Source organism: Rhinolophus hipposideros (assembly GCF_964194185.1).
Source record: "Rhinolophus hipposideros genome assembly, chromosome: 19".
In the NCBI taxonomy this organism is placed as follows: Eukaryota; Metazoa; Chordata; class Mammalia; order Chiroptera; family Rhinolophidae; genus Rhinolophus; species Rhinolophus hipposideros.
Window position 1 is genome coordinate 833,974 of NC_138065.1, and position 18,951 is coordinate 852,924.

The 18,951-nt window shown below is 57.7% G+C and overlaps 1 protein-coding gene across 3 annotated transcripts; it reads left to right on the plus strand.

Annotated features, from left to right (window-relative positions):
- The first annotated feature begins 448 nt into the window (after positions 1-448).
- Positions 449-13,872, plus strand: ETV3 (ETS variant transcription factor 3). 3 transcript variants are annotated; one of them, XM_081025472.1, is made up of 5 exons: positions 449-623; positions 2,414-2,472; positions 3,052-3,289; positions 4,523-4,638; positions 9,498-13,872. In XM_081025472.1, the coding sequence occupies exons 2-5, from the start codon at positions 2,427-2,429 to the stop codon at positions 10,637-10,639; spliced, it is 1,542 nt and encodes a 513-aa protein (XP_080881598.1). In that variant the 5' UTR covers positions 449-623; positions 2,414-2,426; the 3' UTR covers positions 10,640-13,872. The 3 variants fall into 3 exon arrangements, with proteins under 3 accessions (XP_080881598.1, XP_080881599.1, XP_080881600.1); XM_081025473.1 differs by having other exon boundaries at positions 516-623; positions 2,417-2,472; XM_081025474.1 differs by lacking the exon at positions 449-623 and having other exon boundaries at positions 2,302-2,472.
- The last annotated feature ends 5,079 nt before the right edge of the window (positions 13,873-18,951 follow it).

Below are 18,951 nucleotides of genomic sequence, written 5' to 3' on the forward strand. Positions count from 1 at the left end.
CAATGCAAAGGGACGGGGACACGCGGGGACACGCGGGGCCTGGCCCCTCTCCACCGGGGAGAGGCTTCGCGGCTGCGCTCGCAGAGCGTGTTAGGGCCCTTTCTCGGAGCGTGGGGGACGCGCTCGCAGTGCGGTCGCCTTGGCCCACGGGAGGGCCTTCCTCTCTGCGCGGCCGCCGCGGCCCGGGGCCGCCGTGTCCCGGCCCCTCGGCGCCTCCCGGGGGTGGGGGTCTCCGACGCCCCGTGCAGCTCGCCGGGGCGCCCCCCGCACCGCGCCTCACTCAGGGCCGCGGCCCGGTAGCCCCGCCCACCGCGAGCGTGCGTAACGTGCCCCCGCAGAGTGACGCACGCGCCGCGCCAGGGCGGCTGCGCGGGCTGCGCGCCGGGGGCGGAGTGCGGGCGGAAGGCGGCGTCCGCGGCCGGGAAAGGGAAGGGAGAGGCGGCTGGGCGCCGCGCGGGGCGGCTGGGAGCCCGGCGGGAGGGCGCCGCCCGCGCCCCGCCCTCTCGGCGGAGGGTGGAAGTGACGACAGCCGCCGCGGAGGTCACTTCCTGCTGGGCTGGATGAGGAGGAGCCGGAGACGCCGCGGAGGAGACCGGACCGAAGACGGACCGTGCCGGGGAGAGGTGGGTCCGGCCTCGCCGCCGGCCCCTGCGGCCGGAGCCCCGAGCCTCGGCGGGGACGGCGGCCCCGGGCTTGCGGCCGCCCGGCGGGCCCCGTGCGCACCCGCGGCCTCGCCCCGCGCGGGGGGCGGGGAGGGAGGGGGCCCGGGTCTGGGGGGCGACGCGGCCCCGGGGCGAGGGCGGCGGGCGGCGCGCGCGGGAGCCGCAGGCCCGAGCGGCCGCCATCCGACGGCGGGCGACGGCCGGGCTTTGCGGGGTTGCGCGGGGCGCGGCCCTGGGCAGCGTGTGCGTGTGCGTGTGCGCGAGCGCGCGTGTCGCCTCCGGGCGAGTCGTGAGGCGCCGGCAGAGGCGCGCCCGGGCCGGGCCGCTCGTGGGACAGTCGGGCCCGGGTGTCAGGCGGCGGCGGCTGTGGAGCCGCGGGCCGTGAGGGCGGCGGGCCGTGCCCGTGACGGAGGGCGCCCCGCGGCCGCTGCCTGCGCGGCGGGGACGCGGCTGTGTCCTCGCTCAGGGCGGCGGGGTGGGAGCGCTCGGGGCCCGGGGTGTCGTGGTGCGGCCGTGGCCGTGGCCGTGGGCTTGCGTCTGCGTCCTCCTTGGCGTGCTCGCCGCCTCCTCCTCCTCCTCCTCCTCGCCCTCCTCCCCGTCCTCCTCCTCCTCTGCGTCCTCCTCCCCGTCCTCCCCGTCCTCCTCCTCCTCCGCGTCCTCCTCTCCGTCCTCCTCTCCGTCCTCCTCCCCGTCCTCCTCCTCCTCCCCGTCCTCCTCCCCGGCGGGGTCGCGGACCACAGCCTGCCGCTCGCCTCGCTCCGTGCGCCGAGAAAACAGCTCAGGCTCGGAGGGAGCCTGGCTCCGATGGAACTGCCGCGATTAGGCGTCTGTGCCCCCCCCCACCCCAGGCCCCACCGCCCCGGACGCCCGCTGGTGTGGGCGCTGAGGGCCGGCCGCCTGCCCGCATCTGCCCGTGGCCGTGGCCCCTTCCCTTCTTCGGGCCGAAGGCCTGGCTGCCGCGGAGCCGCGCGCCTGCTGCCGGGAGCGGGACAGCACTGCACTGTCGCCTGCGCGGGGCATTCAGGCCGCAGCTACACCCCTCCACGCACTGAGCCGGGGGACGCGCAGATGCCTGCTCCTGCCCTGCCTGTTACGTTAGAGGGAGACACGGAACCGTTTTCCCCAAGGAAAACTGGGGGAACGTGTGTTTCTTGTCTAGAGCAGTTACATATGGTGTGTTTACTTCCTGCATCCCAGGGTGTTTTTCAAGGAGGAGGGGGCGTTTTCTGGGGGCTTTTTTCCTTCTCCCATCTCAGGTAATTCAGTAAAATACATCAAAATCAGATGTTCTCTTTGAGTGGCAATCAGATGGGTTGAGATTTTTTTTCACTCTTCTTTAAACTGGTCCATCTGGGAGAACGCAGGCATGTGTGTCTTGGCATGCTGGGCCTGTCTAGTAACAGAAAACCAACTGACCTGTTTGGGCTGCCTCTCTGGACCCATGTCACTGTGCCCTTCCTTTTTGAAGAGCTGGTCAGGAGGAAGAAAGCAAATATTAAAGACAGTGTTTACCGTTTGCGGTTTAAAGTCAGGTGAGAGATAATTAAGGCCTGTGAAGCTCATGACCTGAGGACCATCATTTGATGACTTTAGGGATTAGCAGTTCAGAGGTGTCATGTTTGAAAGAAAGAGGGTCACGTAGAGAGAAAAAGATAAGAAAAGGGAAGTTTGGGGAAAGGTTGTGCTAAGAAACCTTGGGAAGAGAATAAATAATAGCGCCTGAAGTAATTGCTGTGGCTTGTATCTCTCAGCAGGAGGCTGAAAATGAAAGCAGGCTGTAGCATCGTGGAAAAGCCAGAAGGAGGTGGAGGTGAGCAGTGAATCATCTCTGATGTACTTGGAATGTCCCTCTGTGGTTCCTTTTCTCTGCACTTCGGCTCTGCACTAACGCCACAGCAGGCTGACAGCCTCTGTCTGGGGGGTGCTGGGGGACAGTGGCAGGCTTGCGTGCTGTGGACACGTATCTAAGTCTGGTGACCACGCCTTTGTCTCAAGCTTTAGACTCTCTTTCCTGGTGGAGACACAGTCCCAGCCTGGGGAGGAAGGGGTTTCAGCTGCATTTTCCTAATATGTTAGTTTATCCTTCCTGTTTGTTCCCTTTGGAATGTCCATGTCCTCGTAGAAAGTAGGTGTGAGATTTAGTAATGTAGGAAAAGGTGAGAGAGTAGGGCATGTGGGTGCTACCCCGACTCTTATCAGATTCGATGATTGCCGGAAGGAAAGCTGACTTCTCTGCGCTTTCCTCTTCCCTTGTGGTTGGCCCCAGCTGACCGAAAGGTTGTTGATGGCATGTTTGCACAGCACTCCAGAGACTGCGCCCTGGGATATGGAGCCGGGGACACTGGGGTGCGCCCCTAACTGCTTTGCTCTTACCCTCTTCACATTCCAGGGTATCAGTTCCCTGACTGGGCCTATAAGACAGAGTCATCCCCGGGCTCCCGGCAGATCCAGCTGTGGCACTTCATCCTGGAGCTGCTGCAGAAGGAGGAGTTCCGCCATGTCATCGCCTGGCAGCAGGGAGAGTACGGGGAGTTTGTCATCAAGGATCCCGATGAGGTGGCCCGCCTCTGGGGCCGCAGGAAGTGCAAACCACAGATGAACTACGACAAGCTGAGCCGGGCCCTCAGGTAACAGAACGGCTTCCCAAATCCATGGTGTTAACAGATGGGAAGGGGACTAAGCAGTCTCCTGGATGATGTTGGGTGAAGGGGGTATCAGGTGACAAACCTGTAGTATGTGAGTGGGTAATGTGTCGTCATCAGGTGGGAGTAGAAGACCTGTAGAATCTGAATAGTGGAGGCACCAGAAGAGAAAGGGCACGTGTTCACTCACATGTAGGAGGGAGTCCAGTGTGGCTGGCACTGGACCCTGACAGACAGCCGCTTCTGCTCCGTGGTGGGTGACAGTGGGTAAAACAGGGACTGGAGCTCATTTGTAATCCAAAAGATGACTGTCAACTTCCCTGTGGGAAATCTATTAGAATCTCTCTTCTTCACTCTCCTGGGAGAAATAGAAAAGTAGTGAAGCCAACACGTAGGACAAGGACTCCCAGAGAGTAGTGACCTGGCTGTCAGCAGCCACGGCCCTGAGCTCAGCCATCAGCCCATGGGTTCCAACGTATCTGACAAGTGCTCTGTAAGTCTCCTCAGGTCCTTTCACCCTTGTCAGTCTGTACGTTTCCTAACCCTTAGCCCTCAAGGGGTTTTATACCAGAAGGCAATTTATAACCTATGCCACTGAACGGGTGTGAGGCGAAAGGCTCCAGGGGCGTTGAAGTTCCCAGATGAAGCTGTTTCAGCCTTGGTGACCCTGGATGTCACATCTGCAGCCGCTTTGCTGGAAGCCTCACATCCCTGTCAGAGGGAAGCGGCCAGCTGCCTGCTGCTTCCCAGCTCAGGCTCTCCCATTGTTTGACCTGCCACTGTGAGTGAAGGAGTTCCCCATCCCTTCATGTGTGCCCCCCAGACTAACCACGTCAGGTCTGGCGAGAGCCTTATCTGCCCCCACCTGGGTAAGCAGGAAAGAGAAACCAGGCAGTGACATGTAGGAACAGAAGAAAAGGCGCTGTCGAACTGAAACTCAAGACAAAAGGTGGTGGGGGTTCAGATAGGTGTTCAGGATCTTAAAGTGAGATTGTCTTTGTGAAGCTCTAGTCCAGGACTGGAATGGACTGGAAAACTGAAGGAGAAAAGGAAGCTCCCAGGTCTCCCAGCCCTCGGCTGAGGGCACGGCACAAAAGAGTGGCCATGACATTTGCAAGTAGTACTTGGAACAAGAACTGTTGGTCTTTGGGTCACCGGAGTGTAGCAGGAGATGTTGGGAGGTAGAAGGTGGCCTGACAGGCATTCCTGTTTTTGCAGATACTATTACAACAAGAGGATTCTCCATAAAACAAAAGGGAAAAGGTTCACGTACAAATTTAACTTCAACAAGCTGGTGATGCCCAACTACCCGTTCCTCAACATCCGGCCGAGTGGTAAGACGCAGCCTCTGGGGGGAAAGGAGCTTTGAGTTGGAAAAGACTGAAACACCCAAGTCTAAGCCTAGCGTGTTTAGGATGCTTAGGAACCCCGACATCACGTGAGCCTTGGCGTGCCTCCGTCTTTGCTCTGTGTTCCTGTCTCACCCTGGGCAGTCGGCTCGGCCGTGTCGGGATAAAGGGTTCGGTTGGTCGTTTTGCTTCCCTTCTCTGCCTGTTATTTGTGATCTGGATGTTACTGCTCTGTCCTCTTAGGAATGGTGTCCGTAAGCTTGTGTTGATCTTTAGTTAGAGTTTTAACACCCTATCCAGTGGCTCTTTGATAGACGAGAACTGTTTCTACAAACACTTCCGATTTTCTATGAAACTACCAGACTCTCTTATCAAGTGACTGTCATCAAAACCACAGAACCTTGATCAGAGAAGGGGAGGCTTGTGTATTTGCAGTGAAAAGCAGGGTCTTTGATCTGCAACAGCAGCTCCTCAGAGAACAAGACGCTGGGGTGACTGACCTCTTGAGTGCAGCAAGGCTTCCCCTCCGGGGCTGCGGAGGCTTTAGGCCTGCCCCTCAGCGCAGAAGGCGTTCTCATAGGGCTTCCGTGGTTGCGTGGTTGGTTTGGAGGTGCAGACAGTACCCCTGCCCAAGACAGCGGCCTGTGTTAACGGGTTTCTGCCCAGCCATCAGTATGCCTTTGTGGCCTTGTTAAGAAGAAATCTGACTGATGCTGCCGTGTTACAACCTCTCAGAGGAAGGGGGGGGGAACCTGAAAACTTGGAGCGGGGGAGTGGCCGAGAGTCTAGTGCTGAGATCCACTGCAGATACGTAATGACTGCACAACAAGTTAGGGCAGTTTCAGCTCATGCTGCTGCCATTACATATCCATCTCCTTCTGGGGCCACCCCCTCCTGTCCCTGGGGCATACATTTAAAAAAAAAAAAGTGGTATTGGAATGCATCTCTCTAATTACAACCTGTTTTCTTTCCTTGTGCCTGAGGGAGAGGCATTAGGAAATCAAACCTGTTCTAGCCACTGGAATCCCGCTTCCTCTCTGTTCCTCTTGTGCCCCCTCCCTGTACGCCGAGCAGAACTGGGGCTCTCCGTGGGTATGTGGCAATTCAAAAGACTGTGTTGGCGCCCATACCCTTCCATACCACTCCCCCCAAAACGCTTCCTTGATCTGTCCTTTGGTCTGTGACCCATTCTTGTCTGCTGAAACTCCACAAGTCCAGTCACTTGGACACGTGCAGTGGCACACCCGCCAGCCCTGGCCTAGCGCAGCTGCTCCGCCCAAGGGCAGTGGGACTGGCACTGGTCCTCAGCTAATAAGCTCAGGATCCTAATGAGAAAGTCACAGGGGAAGCCGGTAGTGTGTGTGCGTCCCCCTGAGCTCACGGCTGGGGTCTTACTCCTGGGACGGACCAAGAAACGGGGGGCGTTTGTTCAGAGACCCTCATGCAGCTCAAGCAAATGTCTCAGGTTAGCTTCTCTGATGACAGAGGAGCTGCAACGTTCATTGAACGTGTGCTTAACAAAGGTACTTTTGCTTAGTGTTATGTGATAACAAAAAAGTACTTTTGCTTAGTTTTTTGTGAATGATCTCATTAACTACTCTAGCCCAGAAAAGTATATGTGTCCATATCATTTTACAAATAAGAAAATTAAGGATGACAGCAAAGTCAGAGATTGGTCAGGGTGGGCGGGGTACAGTTTTTGTGAGCAGCTTCTCGAGAAACAGTCCCTGAGAGAGTGAGCTTCTAAGAACTGGCTCCCATACTAGGTCAGTCATTCTTCCTCTGGATTGGGACTCATTCGTCTGTACAGCAGATAAGATGCTAAGCCCTAAAAACCATACAAAAATGATGGGCGAGCTCTTTCCTTCAAGAAACTTACAGTTTAGCGAGCGAGGTGGGATGTGGGGTTAATACAGTTCGGAATGTGGGATGTGGTGAGGGCTCTGAGGAGTAGGGCTGTGTGAATTAGGGCCAGAGGGACCATGTCTGGGTGGTGAGTCCATAGAGTGGGCTGTTCCAATCGGTGTGTTTTTAAAAATAGAGGCAGTGCCTGCTGGTTGTAATATAGCTGAGTAATACGGCAGTTCGTCTAGTGACAAGGAACGTGACTGTCCTCCCTCCCACAGCCCTATTTTCCTTTAATGGTGTAGGGTAGAGTACAGAACACTTGGATGGCACTTCTACACACAGTATCTCATTTTTATCATTGAAAGCATTCTGTAAAGTATTATGTTACATTTATTTTAAGTATTTACTTGTAGTTACATAATAATCATGGGAAAGATCCAGAAGATACTAGTAAAAGTGGTAGCCTGTAGCGTGTGGGGGCAGGGCAGACCAGTTCAGGGATGGACTTGAGACTTCTGTGTGCCTCCCCACCGCGACCCCAGGTTGTTTATCTTTATCTTTATTTTGGAAAACTTGAAACCTACAGAAAAACTGGAAAAAATAGAACAGCGAACACCGGTATGGCCTCTCACGATTCACTAATCATTAACATTGTTGCCACACTTGCTTTATGTCTTTCTGTTTGTATATACTTTTTAAATCTTTTGAGAGTAAGCTGCACATCACGATACTTCACCCCTGTGAGCTTCAGCACGTATCTCCCAGGTTAGAGGACGTTCTCAGAACCGCAGTGCCATTGCCACGCCCAGGAAGTTTGACGTTGCTCTAATGCCATTGTCTAACGAGGTCCATAGTCAATTACTATATTTGTCTTTTAAAATTTGGATTTTTGAACCACGATTGTGATCTAATAAATTACTTATTTTAACAAATACTTATATGCATTTTGCTATGTGCTGATATATTCTAAGATCTTCACAAATATTAACTCTTAGGTTTTAAACCATGAGATTAGTCCCGTTATTACGCATTTTACAGGCAAGGAAAGAGGCACATAAAGGTAAGTTATCCAGAGGCACACAACTCATGAGTGGTAGGGCCAGGGTTTGAACCTAGGCAAAGGCTGTCTTCTTTCCATTTTGCCAGAGGAGGTCAAAGACCCATTGGTACTTGCTACAGGGAAAAGGTGCCGGAACTGGGATCTACACCCAGAGTTTCCCCCCTTACCGCTCAGATATCACGGTGGCTGCATGAACATAGTCTTGGTCCAGAACCACACGTGTTACTCAGTTTTGAAGTAGCAAACTTATTTTTTCAGACAAAATCCCAGATTTGCTATGTGGACATCTGGTGGTGGGGCTGCTGCACTTAGAGGGGAGGCTCCAGCTCTGCTCCTGGGTGTCGCCTCCTCGCTCCCCTGCATGCCCTCTGCGTGCCCTTGGAAAACACTGTGGGCGGCTTCCTTGCAGCTTTGCAGTGAGCCGCAGCCTGGGGGAGCGCCGGCGTGAAACATATCCTTAGGTTGCTCAGTCTTCAGAACTCACCGAACTGAGGTTTTCTGCCTTTTCATAGATATGCTCTTAATATAACATCAAGATTCAAAAGAGTCAAAAAGAGTAGAATTTTAGACACTATAACAGGCTAAAAGAAGCCTGGGACTCCATGACTCAACTCAAATTATATACAAGGTCATCCACCTGTTTTTTCTTAATTATAAGATACCGTCAGTGACTTTAGGGAAAAAAGTTTTGTAGAACAGTTTTCTGTGGCACATGAGTTTAGGAGATGCTTCTCTGCAGTGTCACTCAGTCACCTGTGCCCAGAGTCACCTGTGCCCACCCATGAGGATGGCTCCGCCATACAGAGAGAAGGCTGCCGGTTAGGAGTGCCACCTCACCCGCCATCTCTTCCGCCCTTTATGGCTGCTTCTCCTAGAGCACCATACTTTTCACTTATTTGGGGTTTTTTTTGCCTTTGCCTTTGTTGCTCCTCCCCCTCTCTGCATCAGTGTAAAGCGCCCTGCTGACATCCTCGGTGATGGGCCATTGGGACCATCTAGGAATCCAGAGGCCTTAGGTTCTCCACTGGCATGCTTTTCCCAGGCCGTCTACCAGAAGGGCCTTTGGGGGCTGAGGACTTAGCCTCTGGAGTTGGCATGTTTAGCATGACGTCAGTAGCTTAGAGCTTCAGACTATAGCAGGTGAACTTGGGAGAGGAGTGGGAGGTCCTGGTGGGCCCGGCCTCCTCAGTGCCCGAAAAGCATTGAAAGCAGGTTGGGGATGGAGGTCTTCATGTAAAAGTTATTAGAGAAGTAATAGATTTGGAGAGATTGAAAAATGTTTAAATTTCTGTAAAGTAGTGAATGTATATCAGAAATGATAAAAGCTACATTATAACAGCTTAACAATTACCTGGCCATTTATTTCCATCTGTTTTTGTCCTTAAAATATGCCTTGTTCACGTATGCTATGGGCAGGGGCTTGGGCTTTTCCTGCATGGCTCTGCGTGCATGTCAGTTGTGTCTGCTTGCTTTACGGACATGCCAACATTAGGGACATAAGCAGACTGTTTACAAAGCCGAGAGTGAAAAGGTGTTCACACTGTTCAGAGTGGCCAAGGAGGAGCCCGTGGGCCCATTCATTCATTCAGCCCCTGGTTGCTAAGCACTTGCTCGTTGCTAAGCCCTGAACTGCTGGGAACCTAGTTGTGAGCGATGGGAAATCCCTCCTTCGTGGGCTTTCTGTTTCAGACTTCCAGGGGTCCTTCGTACCCCGAAGACAGCGTGAGCAAGAGCTGGAAAGATGGCGGCTGCATTGAGATGGGAAAGCTGGGCAGTAGTTGCTAGGGGGACGGGCTGAGGGATTCTGGGCCTTGCTGGAATGTGTGTTTCCTGTCGGTGCTAAACACCGTGTACTTATTTACTTAGCAAAAGGGAAAGTGCTGATAATGAGTGAGCAGACCTCTGAAGTGGCCTTTTGTCCTTTCCACCGTCACAGGTGTGGTTCCCCAGAGCGCGCCACCAGTGCCAACGGCCTCCTCCCGGTTCCACTTCCCACCTCTGGACGCGCCCTCTCCAAGTAGTGACGTGCAGCCAGGGCGCTTTTCTGCCAGCTCCCTGGCAGCCTCTGGCCAGGAGCTGAGTAATGGCGCTGAGAGGAAGGCGGAGCTCTCGGAGCTAGAGGACGGCGCGGCCGACTGGCGCCGGGGCGTGGATCTCATGGCCTCCCGGAACGCCATCGGGGGAGGAGGGATTGGCCATCAGAAGCGCAAGCCTGACATCATGCTTCCACTGTTCACCAGGCCGGGGCTCTACCCTGACCCCCACAGTCCCTTCGCCGTCTCCCCAATCGCTGGCCGCGGAGGCGTCCTGAACGTCCCCATTTCCCCAGCCCTGTCCCTGACTCCCACCATCTTCTCCTACAGCCCGTCTCCAGGCCTGAGCCCTTTCACCAGCAGCAGTTGCTTCTCCTTCAACCCTGAGGAAATGAAACACTACCTTCATTCTCAAGCCTGTTCAGTGTTCAACTACCATCTGAGTCCCCGGACATTTCCGCGTTACCCAGGGCTCATGGTCCCACCACTGCAGTGCCAAGTGCTTCCCGAGGAGCCGGCCCAGTTTTCTATCAAGCTGCAGCCCCCACCCGTGGGGCGGAAGAACCGCGAGAGGGCAGAGAGCAGCGAGCAGCCGGCGGCTGTCCCCACTCCCACCGCCGCCACGGCTGCTTTGCCCCCGAGAGTTAAGGTGGAGCCCGCCTCTGAGAAGGACCCCGAGAGTCTGCGGCAGTCGGCCCGAGAGAAGGAGGGACACTCGCAGGAAGAGGGCACTGTGCCAGGCAGGACCACAGAAGAGGGAAAGGGCGCTGTCTTTGCCCGCCCGGCTGCACCCCGTGTGTGGCCCTCTGCACCCATCAGCACCTCAAGTGAAGGACCCCTGGAAGTGACTGAAGACAGTGACAACGGGCCTGGCAAGGAGCCCGGTGCACCTGAGAAGAAAGAAGACGCCCTGATGCCCCCCAAGCTTCGGCTGAAGCGGCGCTGGAATGATGACCCTGGAGCTCGAGGGCTGAGCAAGGGTGGCCGGCCCCCGTGGGACGCGCCGGGGCCGCGGGGCTTGGCGACAGCAGCCGCGGACGCTTAGACCTGGAGGTGGGGGGGCTGTCTGTACTATAATCAGATACATGTATTTATGTAGCAAGATTGCGGGGGGCTTAGACTTGTATTTTTACATTTGGGGATGGGATGGGGTGTCTTCTGTTGTAAATTAGGTGGGATATGGACACACTTTTTTCCTGGGGCGTAGGGCACCGGGGGATTGACTGAAAGGGGAGACCGCCTCCGCTTCCTGTCGAGGCTCGTACTCTCTGACAGACTCCCAAAGGGCCGAGACAATGCTGGTCTCGGGCTTGTTCAGGTTCTAGGCTTCTTTCTTTCTCTTGTATTTCTCCATGGAAAGCCATCAATGAACTCACATTGCTCTGCGAGGGACGCACAGAAGGGGAACAAGCGCGGTTGGGAGGGTGGGCGGCTGAGCAGTGAGACACCATTGACAAACGCATTGGCCTGAGATGGTTCTTTACAATTGTGTCAGGGGAAGAAGGTCATCTCAGTCCTGGGTGGGGGGGGTTCAGATGTGGCTCTTGTCCTTTGTTTGGCATTTTTTTCTTGTCTTCTAAAAAACTGTTTTCAGGAAACACGAAGCATCTGCCAGTGAGAGTGCAGCTGGGAGGCACGGGCAGGGCACCGAGCTGGGCTGCGTGGGTGACACAAGACCCGCTGTGAATTCCTGGACTTCACCTACTTCACCTGTTCAGAAGCCATGAGGAGTTGTACACTCTTGTTCAGGGAAGGAAGAAAGGGCAGGAGGAAGTAACCCAATGCCTTTAAAAACAAAGCAGACACAAAAATGATCTTTATTTTTCCTTTTCCATCGTGGGTGCGGGGAGCCAAACCAGAGCTGGCTGTGCGTGAGGTCACAGAGAGGCATGACGGCGCTGAAGAGGGCTTTCTGCCGAGTCTGCTTCTCTTTTCGTTTTCTTAAGTCAAGCCTTAACAATGGACATACTTTAACGCGATACGGGTCTGTCAGCGTGAGCCCGTGAAAGGGCGTGGACAACTTTTCAGATAATCCAGGAATGTGGAAGAGTGGTTCAGCGAGCTGCTCGGTAGTCTCCCCGCTTGGTCTGGTGTGCCTGGGTGGGCAGGCAAAGGCGGGTGGTACCTGGGGGCACAGTGGGTGTTTGTGGGACCTGAAGGGAGAGGTGGGTGGCGCTACATGAGGCAGCCAGAGGCCGGGAGTGAGGTGGTGGCGTCTGTCCTGTTGTGCTCTTGCTGTTCTTGCCATACCCGTTCTCCAGGTCCTGATTCTCGGATCGGTGGGCTGTTCTGCGTGAGACTCCAGTTTACACAGGAAGTGTTTCTTCATGGGAAGTGCCCTTCCATTGACTTCACAGGAATGGGAAAGCATTGATCTTACATGAAGCAAAGGGGCCCTGGACTGGGGGAGAGAGAGAAGCTGTGTGTGTTTGTGTCTGTGTCTGTCTGTCCGTCCGTCTGCGTGGTGTGTGGACATACCTAACTGGCTGAGATCGCCGGACATCAGGACAGCGGGGAGAGAAGTGACTCCATATCTGACAGGAGATGAGTGGGCATGGGTGCCATCTGGGAAGGAGGAGCTCCTGACTCCACCTTAGCCAAAGCGGGCTCTGCACTGGGAAGCATTAGAGGGCTGTCCATTATTGTTGGCAGTGGAGGTGGGGGGTGGGCGGGGGGGTCTTTAAAAAGAGAGCCTGCATGAGACGGCTCCAGAGATGTCAGAGCAGTGAGTGAGTGACCAGGTGACTTGGGATGAGCTGAGTCCGTCACACAGTTTTTGGCAAGATCCTCCCCCTTGTTTAACTCAAAATCCTTGAGTGACTGGTCCCGGGAAAGGGACTAGGAGACTGGTCCCTAAGAACTCAGACCGTCTGTGGTCGTTGGTGTTTGTGTCGGTGTCTGTCCGGACGCACCTTGACTTACCTTGACTCAGAAAGCAAGCGCAGGCATGAGGGGTCTCTGCTTGTCACTGCCCATCTGAGCAGGAAGGCTGGCTAGCCACCCTCTGTCCACTAGAGGGGCGGGCCAGCAGGTGTTGGTATTAACTCAGGAATAGAAACATGAGGCCTTTAAAATAAGGGAGAGAAATCCACAATGCACCCTGGTAACCCCTAGAACCCAAGTGCCAGAATTAATCCTAGATGCTGCTTCTGTTTGAACAAAAAGTCACTGCTTTCACACTTGAAAAAACAGGCGAAAAATGTTCAACTCCATGAAAAATGTTTTTGGGCTTTAAGAAATTGTTTGGTGTGTAACTGTCCTTTGATTGCCATCCCACCAGTAAACTGTTGGTTGCTTTGCACTGCACACTGAGGTGGGGCCGGGGGTAGGTGTGGGTCCTTGAGACGTGCTGGGCTCAAGGGCTGGGAGGTGCATGTTCTGCCCCCCGCCTGCTCCTGGCAGCCCCGTCACCAGCCTGGCACGAAGCCAGTCCTCTCCCTTCCATGAGCATCTTATCACTGTCCAACAGCAGGTGGAAAAAAGGGGGACAAAACCAGACATTTTTCTCTCCCCCATTCTTTCCAAATTTGGCTGTGCCAAATGTTTAAAATTTTGCAACTGTAAACCTTGAAATTTCATTAATCAAGCCCTTGTTCATGCAAACAGTTTGCTTTTTTGAGTAGAAAACAGGTATCTTGAGGGCGTGCGGCCTGGCTGAGCTGTTCCTGTGGAGGATGGCTGCGATCAGCCCGGGCTGCGGGGCAGCAGCGCCCACGTGCGCGGAGCGCAGGCCGCACCCGGGCGTCGACATGTGGCGCGCGCGTCGCCCTGGTCTCCGAGCGGAGCGGGTGGTCAGTCGGCTGTTTGTCCCCGGTGTATTGATTCCATAGTGACCTTTATGCCTTTTGTTTCGTAAACAATAATGGGGTTTCAATTATGTTTAAAAGGGGAACTTGGATCCAGTCTTGCAAGAAGTGTTCATTTTTAGTTTCTTGTTGGAGAAAAGGTTACAGTTCGTGCGTTCAGTGGAGGCGTCCTTGGAGTTGTGCGGGGGACTTGCCGCGCGTGTCCGCGGCCGCGCCGGGCGTGGGGTGTGTACATACGTGTGAGCGACCGTGACCTCGTGGTGCAGTGCCTTCTAGACGTCCCGCTTTCTATAAAGTCTTCAGATTTTTGCATATATATTATATATATGATGTAATGTTATAGAAATATATGTATAATATACATATTTTTTCCAGGGGTATCTGATAGCTCTGTATTTTGTTATGGAAGTTGAAAGAAAAAGTATTTTACCTCAGAAATTAAAGTTAAATAAAAAAAATACTTTTACGTGCAGTGTGCGGCCTGTGGGCTTGTTGTGCGCGGCCGCGGGGCAGTTGTGACCGGGATCGCGCGGGGACGCGCCGTGGAGCCGCGTGTGCGGAGCCGGCCGATCCCGAGACTCGCGGCCTGTGCTGCGGGCGGGCGGGACGGCGCCTTGCGTGTCGCGTGGACTCGGACGGAGGATGGAGGTCAGGACCCCGGGCGCCTGGCTCTGCTGGCGGCGCGGCCCAGAGCCCACGCAGGCCGTGACGTGACCGGGAGCTCCAGCTCCCCGCGCCTTTCCCGGAAGGCGCTTCGCAGCCTGGGCCGCGCGCCCCGCAGCCCGTCCTGAACCACGCGCGCGCGCGCACAGCCTCCGTGACCGCCGCCCCAACCATGCCGTTTAGGGCTCGCTCGTGAGCGTGTTCCCGCCCGGTGGGGGCCGGCTGAGCCAGGTGCGCGTGTTCCGGCGGGGCCCGTGCGCCCCACGCCCCCGGCCCCAGCACCGCCGGCCCCGCCCCACGCCGCCGGCCCCGCCCCGGCCCCGCCCCACGCCGCCGGCCCCGCCCCGGCCCCGCCCCACGCCCCCGGCCCCAGCACCGCCGGCCCCGCCCCACGCCGCCGGCCCCGCCCCGGCCCCGCCCCACGCCGCCGGCCCCGCCCCAGCACCGCCGGCCCCGGCCCCGCCCCGGTCCCGTCCCTGTCCCCATCCCCGTCCCCTGCCGCCGCCCAGGAGCCACAGGCCGGCGCAGGGCCCGGCGGTGCCGCGCGCGGACGTGGCCGCAGCCCGAGGACGAGTCCGGAAGGCCGATGGGTGGTGGGTGACGAGCAGCACAAGACGGCCACGGAGGCGGGTGTGCAGCGCGAGGACAGGAGCCCCCCACTTCACCCCACCCTGTCGCCGCGTCTGCCCCCCTTTCCCACGGGCGCTGGGCGTGTCCCTCCCCGAGGAAGAGACAAGGATACGCCCTGATCCCGGTCACTGGCTGGGACCCGGGCTGTCACTCAAGTCGTCTGTGGGCACAGGACTGGCGTGAGGATCGCCCGCCACGCAGAAAGCATTGACTCAGCTCCGTTCTCAGCGAAGGGACCCGCTGTGGCTGCCCGGCCTGTGCGCCGGCCTCGGGCCTGCTGGGCGCCGCGCTGTCACTGGCCGCCCGTGTGTGGGCCCTGCGTGACAGCCCAGCAGGCGGCCGCAGGACTCTGGGCTCCTGACTCGCAGCCCCAGATGTCCCATGTGCTGCCTGGAATCTCGGGGACTGGTGAAGGCACTTCCTCCCCGGAGCACTGGGGGTGGTGTGGGGGACCCCAACGTTAGTGTTTCTCCAGGTGTCAGGCGTGTGTCCCAATCTGGAGGGCAGCACAGGGAGCGGTCCTTAGCTCCGGTCAAACAGGCCGGGGCCTGGGCTGCCGGACTGACCAAGGAGGGACGAAGAGCAAAGATGGAACCTTCCCCTGACTGGCGGGGCCTGGTGCAAGTGTTCTGGTACCTGGGGGTCCAGCTGGGCAGAAGATGTGGCGCTGTGTCCCCAACAGTGGGCTGACACAGACGTGCAGGTCTGCAGAGCAGGCAGCAGGCGTCTGCCCGTGTCACTGTGTCACTGCGTCTGCCCGCGTCACTGTTTCACTGCGTCTGCCCGCGTCACTGTGTCACTGCGTCTCGCCTCAGTTGTCGGGCTGGCTCCACCCTGACTTCAGTCCAAAGGCTGCTCTAGAACAGTCCCTGCCTCACAACCGTGGTCCCCGAGAGCGAAGGGCCAGCAAGGGCTGTTTGCTGGAGTCCGCAGGGCCAGGCCAGGGAGGGCAGAGGTCAGCCTTGAAGCCAGGCTGCTGGGGCAGGGCCCTCGGTCCCAGTGTGTCCCTGACACTTCCTCTGCTTTGCCCCCAGGTCCCTCAGACAGTATCATAAATACAAACGGACTGCTTGTATTTATGCAACTACTATCAGCAACAGCAAGACCAAGCTTCCTCCCCATCAGGTCTGGGGAGACCGGTCCCCCAAACCTAGCTCTTGTCTTTAGCTGCTGCTACCGGTGGGGCATGGAGGTGAGACCCCCCAGGACACTGTGGGCTTGGGCTGTGGCCCCGGTGAGCAGGGCGGGAGCGGGCTGGGGGCATGGAGACAGGTGGGGGTGGCAGCCCTGAAGGGATGTTGAGAGGGGATGAGTTTGGGAAGGGAGGAGAGAGGAGGTGGACATGAAGTGTGGGGGGGCTCACGCTTTGGGGGACCCACTGAGAGGAGTTCCCAAAGGGAGGGGCTGAGGTAGGGAGGGAGCGCAGGAGGGGTATCGATCGGCTAGATTACTCAATTTCACCCGTATTGATCAGGTAATTGCTTTATCTCGCGTGTCATTTGAGCTCTGCGTCTCCTGGCTTCCCCTTCTCTCTCCCTCTTGTTTTTCCCATCAGCCTGACACGCTCCTTAACACAGAGTGTGTGTGTGTGTGTGTGTGTAAGGTGGGCTAGCCTGCCCCAGGCTGGTGGGGGGGTGGTCGGCGGTGTGGGTGGGATGCAGGGAAGGGAGACCAGCCTGCCCTTGGAGCCCAAGTTCTCCTTGGCCAAGAAATCCTTCCGGGCTGCAGACAGTGGAGCCCCACCCCACCATGCCCACCCCCAGGCCCCCAGGCCCAGTTTTCTGTGAGGAAGAAGGAAGCCCAGCTGGGCGGATGGAGGCAGGATTCAAAGCATGGCACCCACACCCACTGCCCCATGGGGTCCCATCCCCACCCTGTGAGGCGCAGAGCACACAGTGGGGGAACGTGTCCCCACGGGTCCATGTGAGTACGTCCTACCTGCCGGCCACATCGTCACTGCCAGTGACCCCCAAGAGCACAGCATGACTCAGCAGTGTGCATGGCAGAGGACAGCCGTCCTTCTTTCCTCCCATCTTAGTTTCTGGAGTGCCACCTCTGTGACCGGGGAAGTGCCTCCTTTAGCCTAACTTGCATTTCTCCTGCTCCCACAGCCTTTCCCTCTCTGCTTCCTCTCCCATGCAAATGCCTCAACCTTCCAGCTTCTCCAGCTCTCCCCCTCCAGCTTCTCCCATTCTCCCTTCCTGGACACCTGCACTGTCATTCACTTGGGTCTCTTGGTGACCAGGCCTGGAATAAGTGTGACCGGCTGTCCTGGCTTGTCTGGCACTGTCCCAGGTCTAGGACTTGGAGTCCCGTGTCTGGGGAAAGCACTGAGTCCCAGGGACAGGGGGCGCCCTACCTGGAGGGTAGGACACTGCCTCAGGTCCAGCTCGAGGGGCCCGGTGGTGGCAGGGTTTGGGTACAAGAGGCCAGCAGCGTGTACAGGAGACAGGCGCCCCCACCCCACAGAGAGACCTGCACACAGACACCTACAGTCTCCAGAACAGAGCAGAGCCGCACGCCCAGGAGCAGACCCAGCCCGATTCACACACCCACGTTCCCGGGGAGGTGTGCACGGACACAGGCAGGCACAGACGCACACCTGCTGACAGCAGGCGCTGGCGGCCACACAGGCACGGGGGACACTCAGGAGCACAGACCTGCAGACCCAGAGCTGCCCGCCCTGCCCTGGAAAGGCCCGTGGGTTTGGGTGGTGGGTTCCGCTCCTCCTTCCCGAGGAGGTGGCCCAGGCGGAAGGACTCAGGCCACAGGCAGAGGCGCTGGCACACGCCCCATCCCAGGCTCGGGTCCCTGCCCTGCCCTGCCCTGCCTCCAGGGCTGAGGGTAGTTCTGAGAGCAGCCTTTCAGGGGGGGTCAGACGCGGGGAGCCCTCACTCCCTCTCTTGGGGTTGCTGATGGGGGTGGAGTGTGAGCGAAACGGGTTCATTACTGGGAGTCTGTTGCCTGGATTGGTATCGATCCCCGCATGTCACCTTCCATTGCCGCTAATGGGACCTGAAGAGTCTCCACAGACAGCACAGGCCCCCTCCCCCGGTTCTCATGTCCATGGCCACCTTGCAGGGCTGCCCCCTTGCCCCTCCATCGCCAGCCTCTCCCCTCCCTGGGCTTTGTGTCCTTAAGGCTGATTTCCTCCTCCTTCCAAAGCTTACCTGGTGCTTCCTTTGCTTTTCCCCTTTCTGGCCACCCGGGACCTTGTCCCTCTCCTCAGGGAGGTCCCTTCCCCTCTCCTCACACCCCCTTTCTCCCACCTGCGTCCTTTCTGTCGCCACCTCTCCCCTCAGTCCCTCTGGTGAGGGTGCACTGGGCCCCGTCCTGTCAGGGAGCAGGTGGGGGACTCGAGGGCACAGGGCAGTGGAATGACCCCTCTGGCCCACAGCGGGCAGGGGTGTTTACGGAGGCGTGGCCTCCTTCCGTCACGTCACAGTTGGATGGGCCAGACAGACCCTCGTGGAACCAGCCAGGCCCCCCACGCCTTCAGTCCACTGGCTCAGGACCTCAGGCCAGGCCCCTGCAGAAGGGCTGGGCGGGGGGCAGAGAGGAGGCACAGCAGCCTTCTTCTTCTTCTTCTTGTCCTTTCTGTCCTGGGGAAGAGATGGCACCAGCTTGTCACCGCCACCCCCGCCTGAACCCCAGTCCGTGTGGCCCGGGGAGGCCCCCCAGGCGCTGGGCCCATCCCTGTGTCTTCGCCAGCCTGTTGTCACTGCAGATTGTTAAGAGGCATGAGTGGGGATGAGAGGACCCTCTCGGGGAGCTGAGGGCTTCATACAAAGGGCGTCAGACACGGGCACAGGCTTGGAACGGGGCAAAGTCACTGACGGGAACTGGAAACTCCTGGAGGCCCAGACGGAGCCCCCACTTGGCTTCCTTGCGGGCATTCTCCATGCCTGTTGGGGGGCGGATTGCAGGGAGCTGAGCAGAGGGGTTCCACCCAGCCACTCAGCCCTCGGCCTGACGGACCACCCCACTGCATGCTGGCAGACACCCAGGGTCAGCTCCAAGCCCCACCCCAGCTCATGGCCCCTCTTACTGTTACTGTGTCGGGATTCGGGGGCCAAGTTGTGTGGGTGCAGTTACTGCATGGGAGGTTGGGGTTCTGAAGGCGTGTTGGGAGCTGGGGCTGGCCAGTGCGGGAGCTGGTTGGGCCTGTTTGGTTTCCTCACGTGCCAGCCATTGCGAGCAGCCTGCACGTCCCACGTCTGGGCGCTGTGCCAGCACTGGGAGCACACAGAGATGCTCA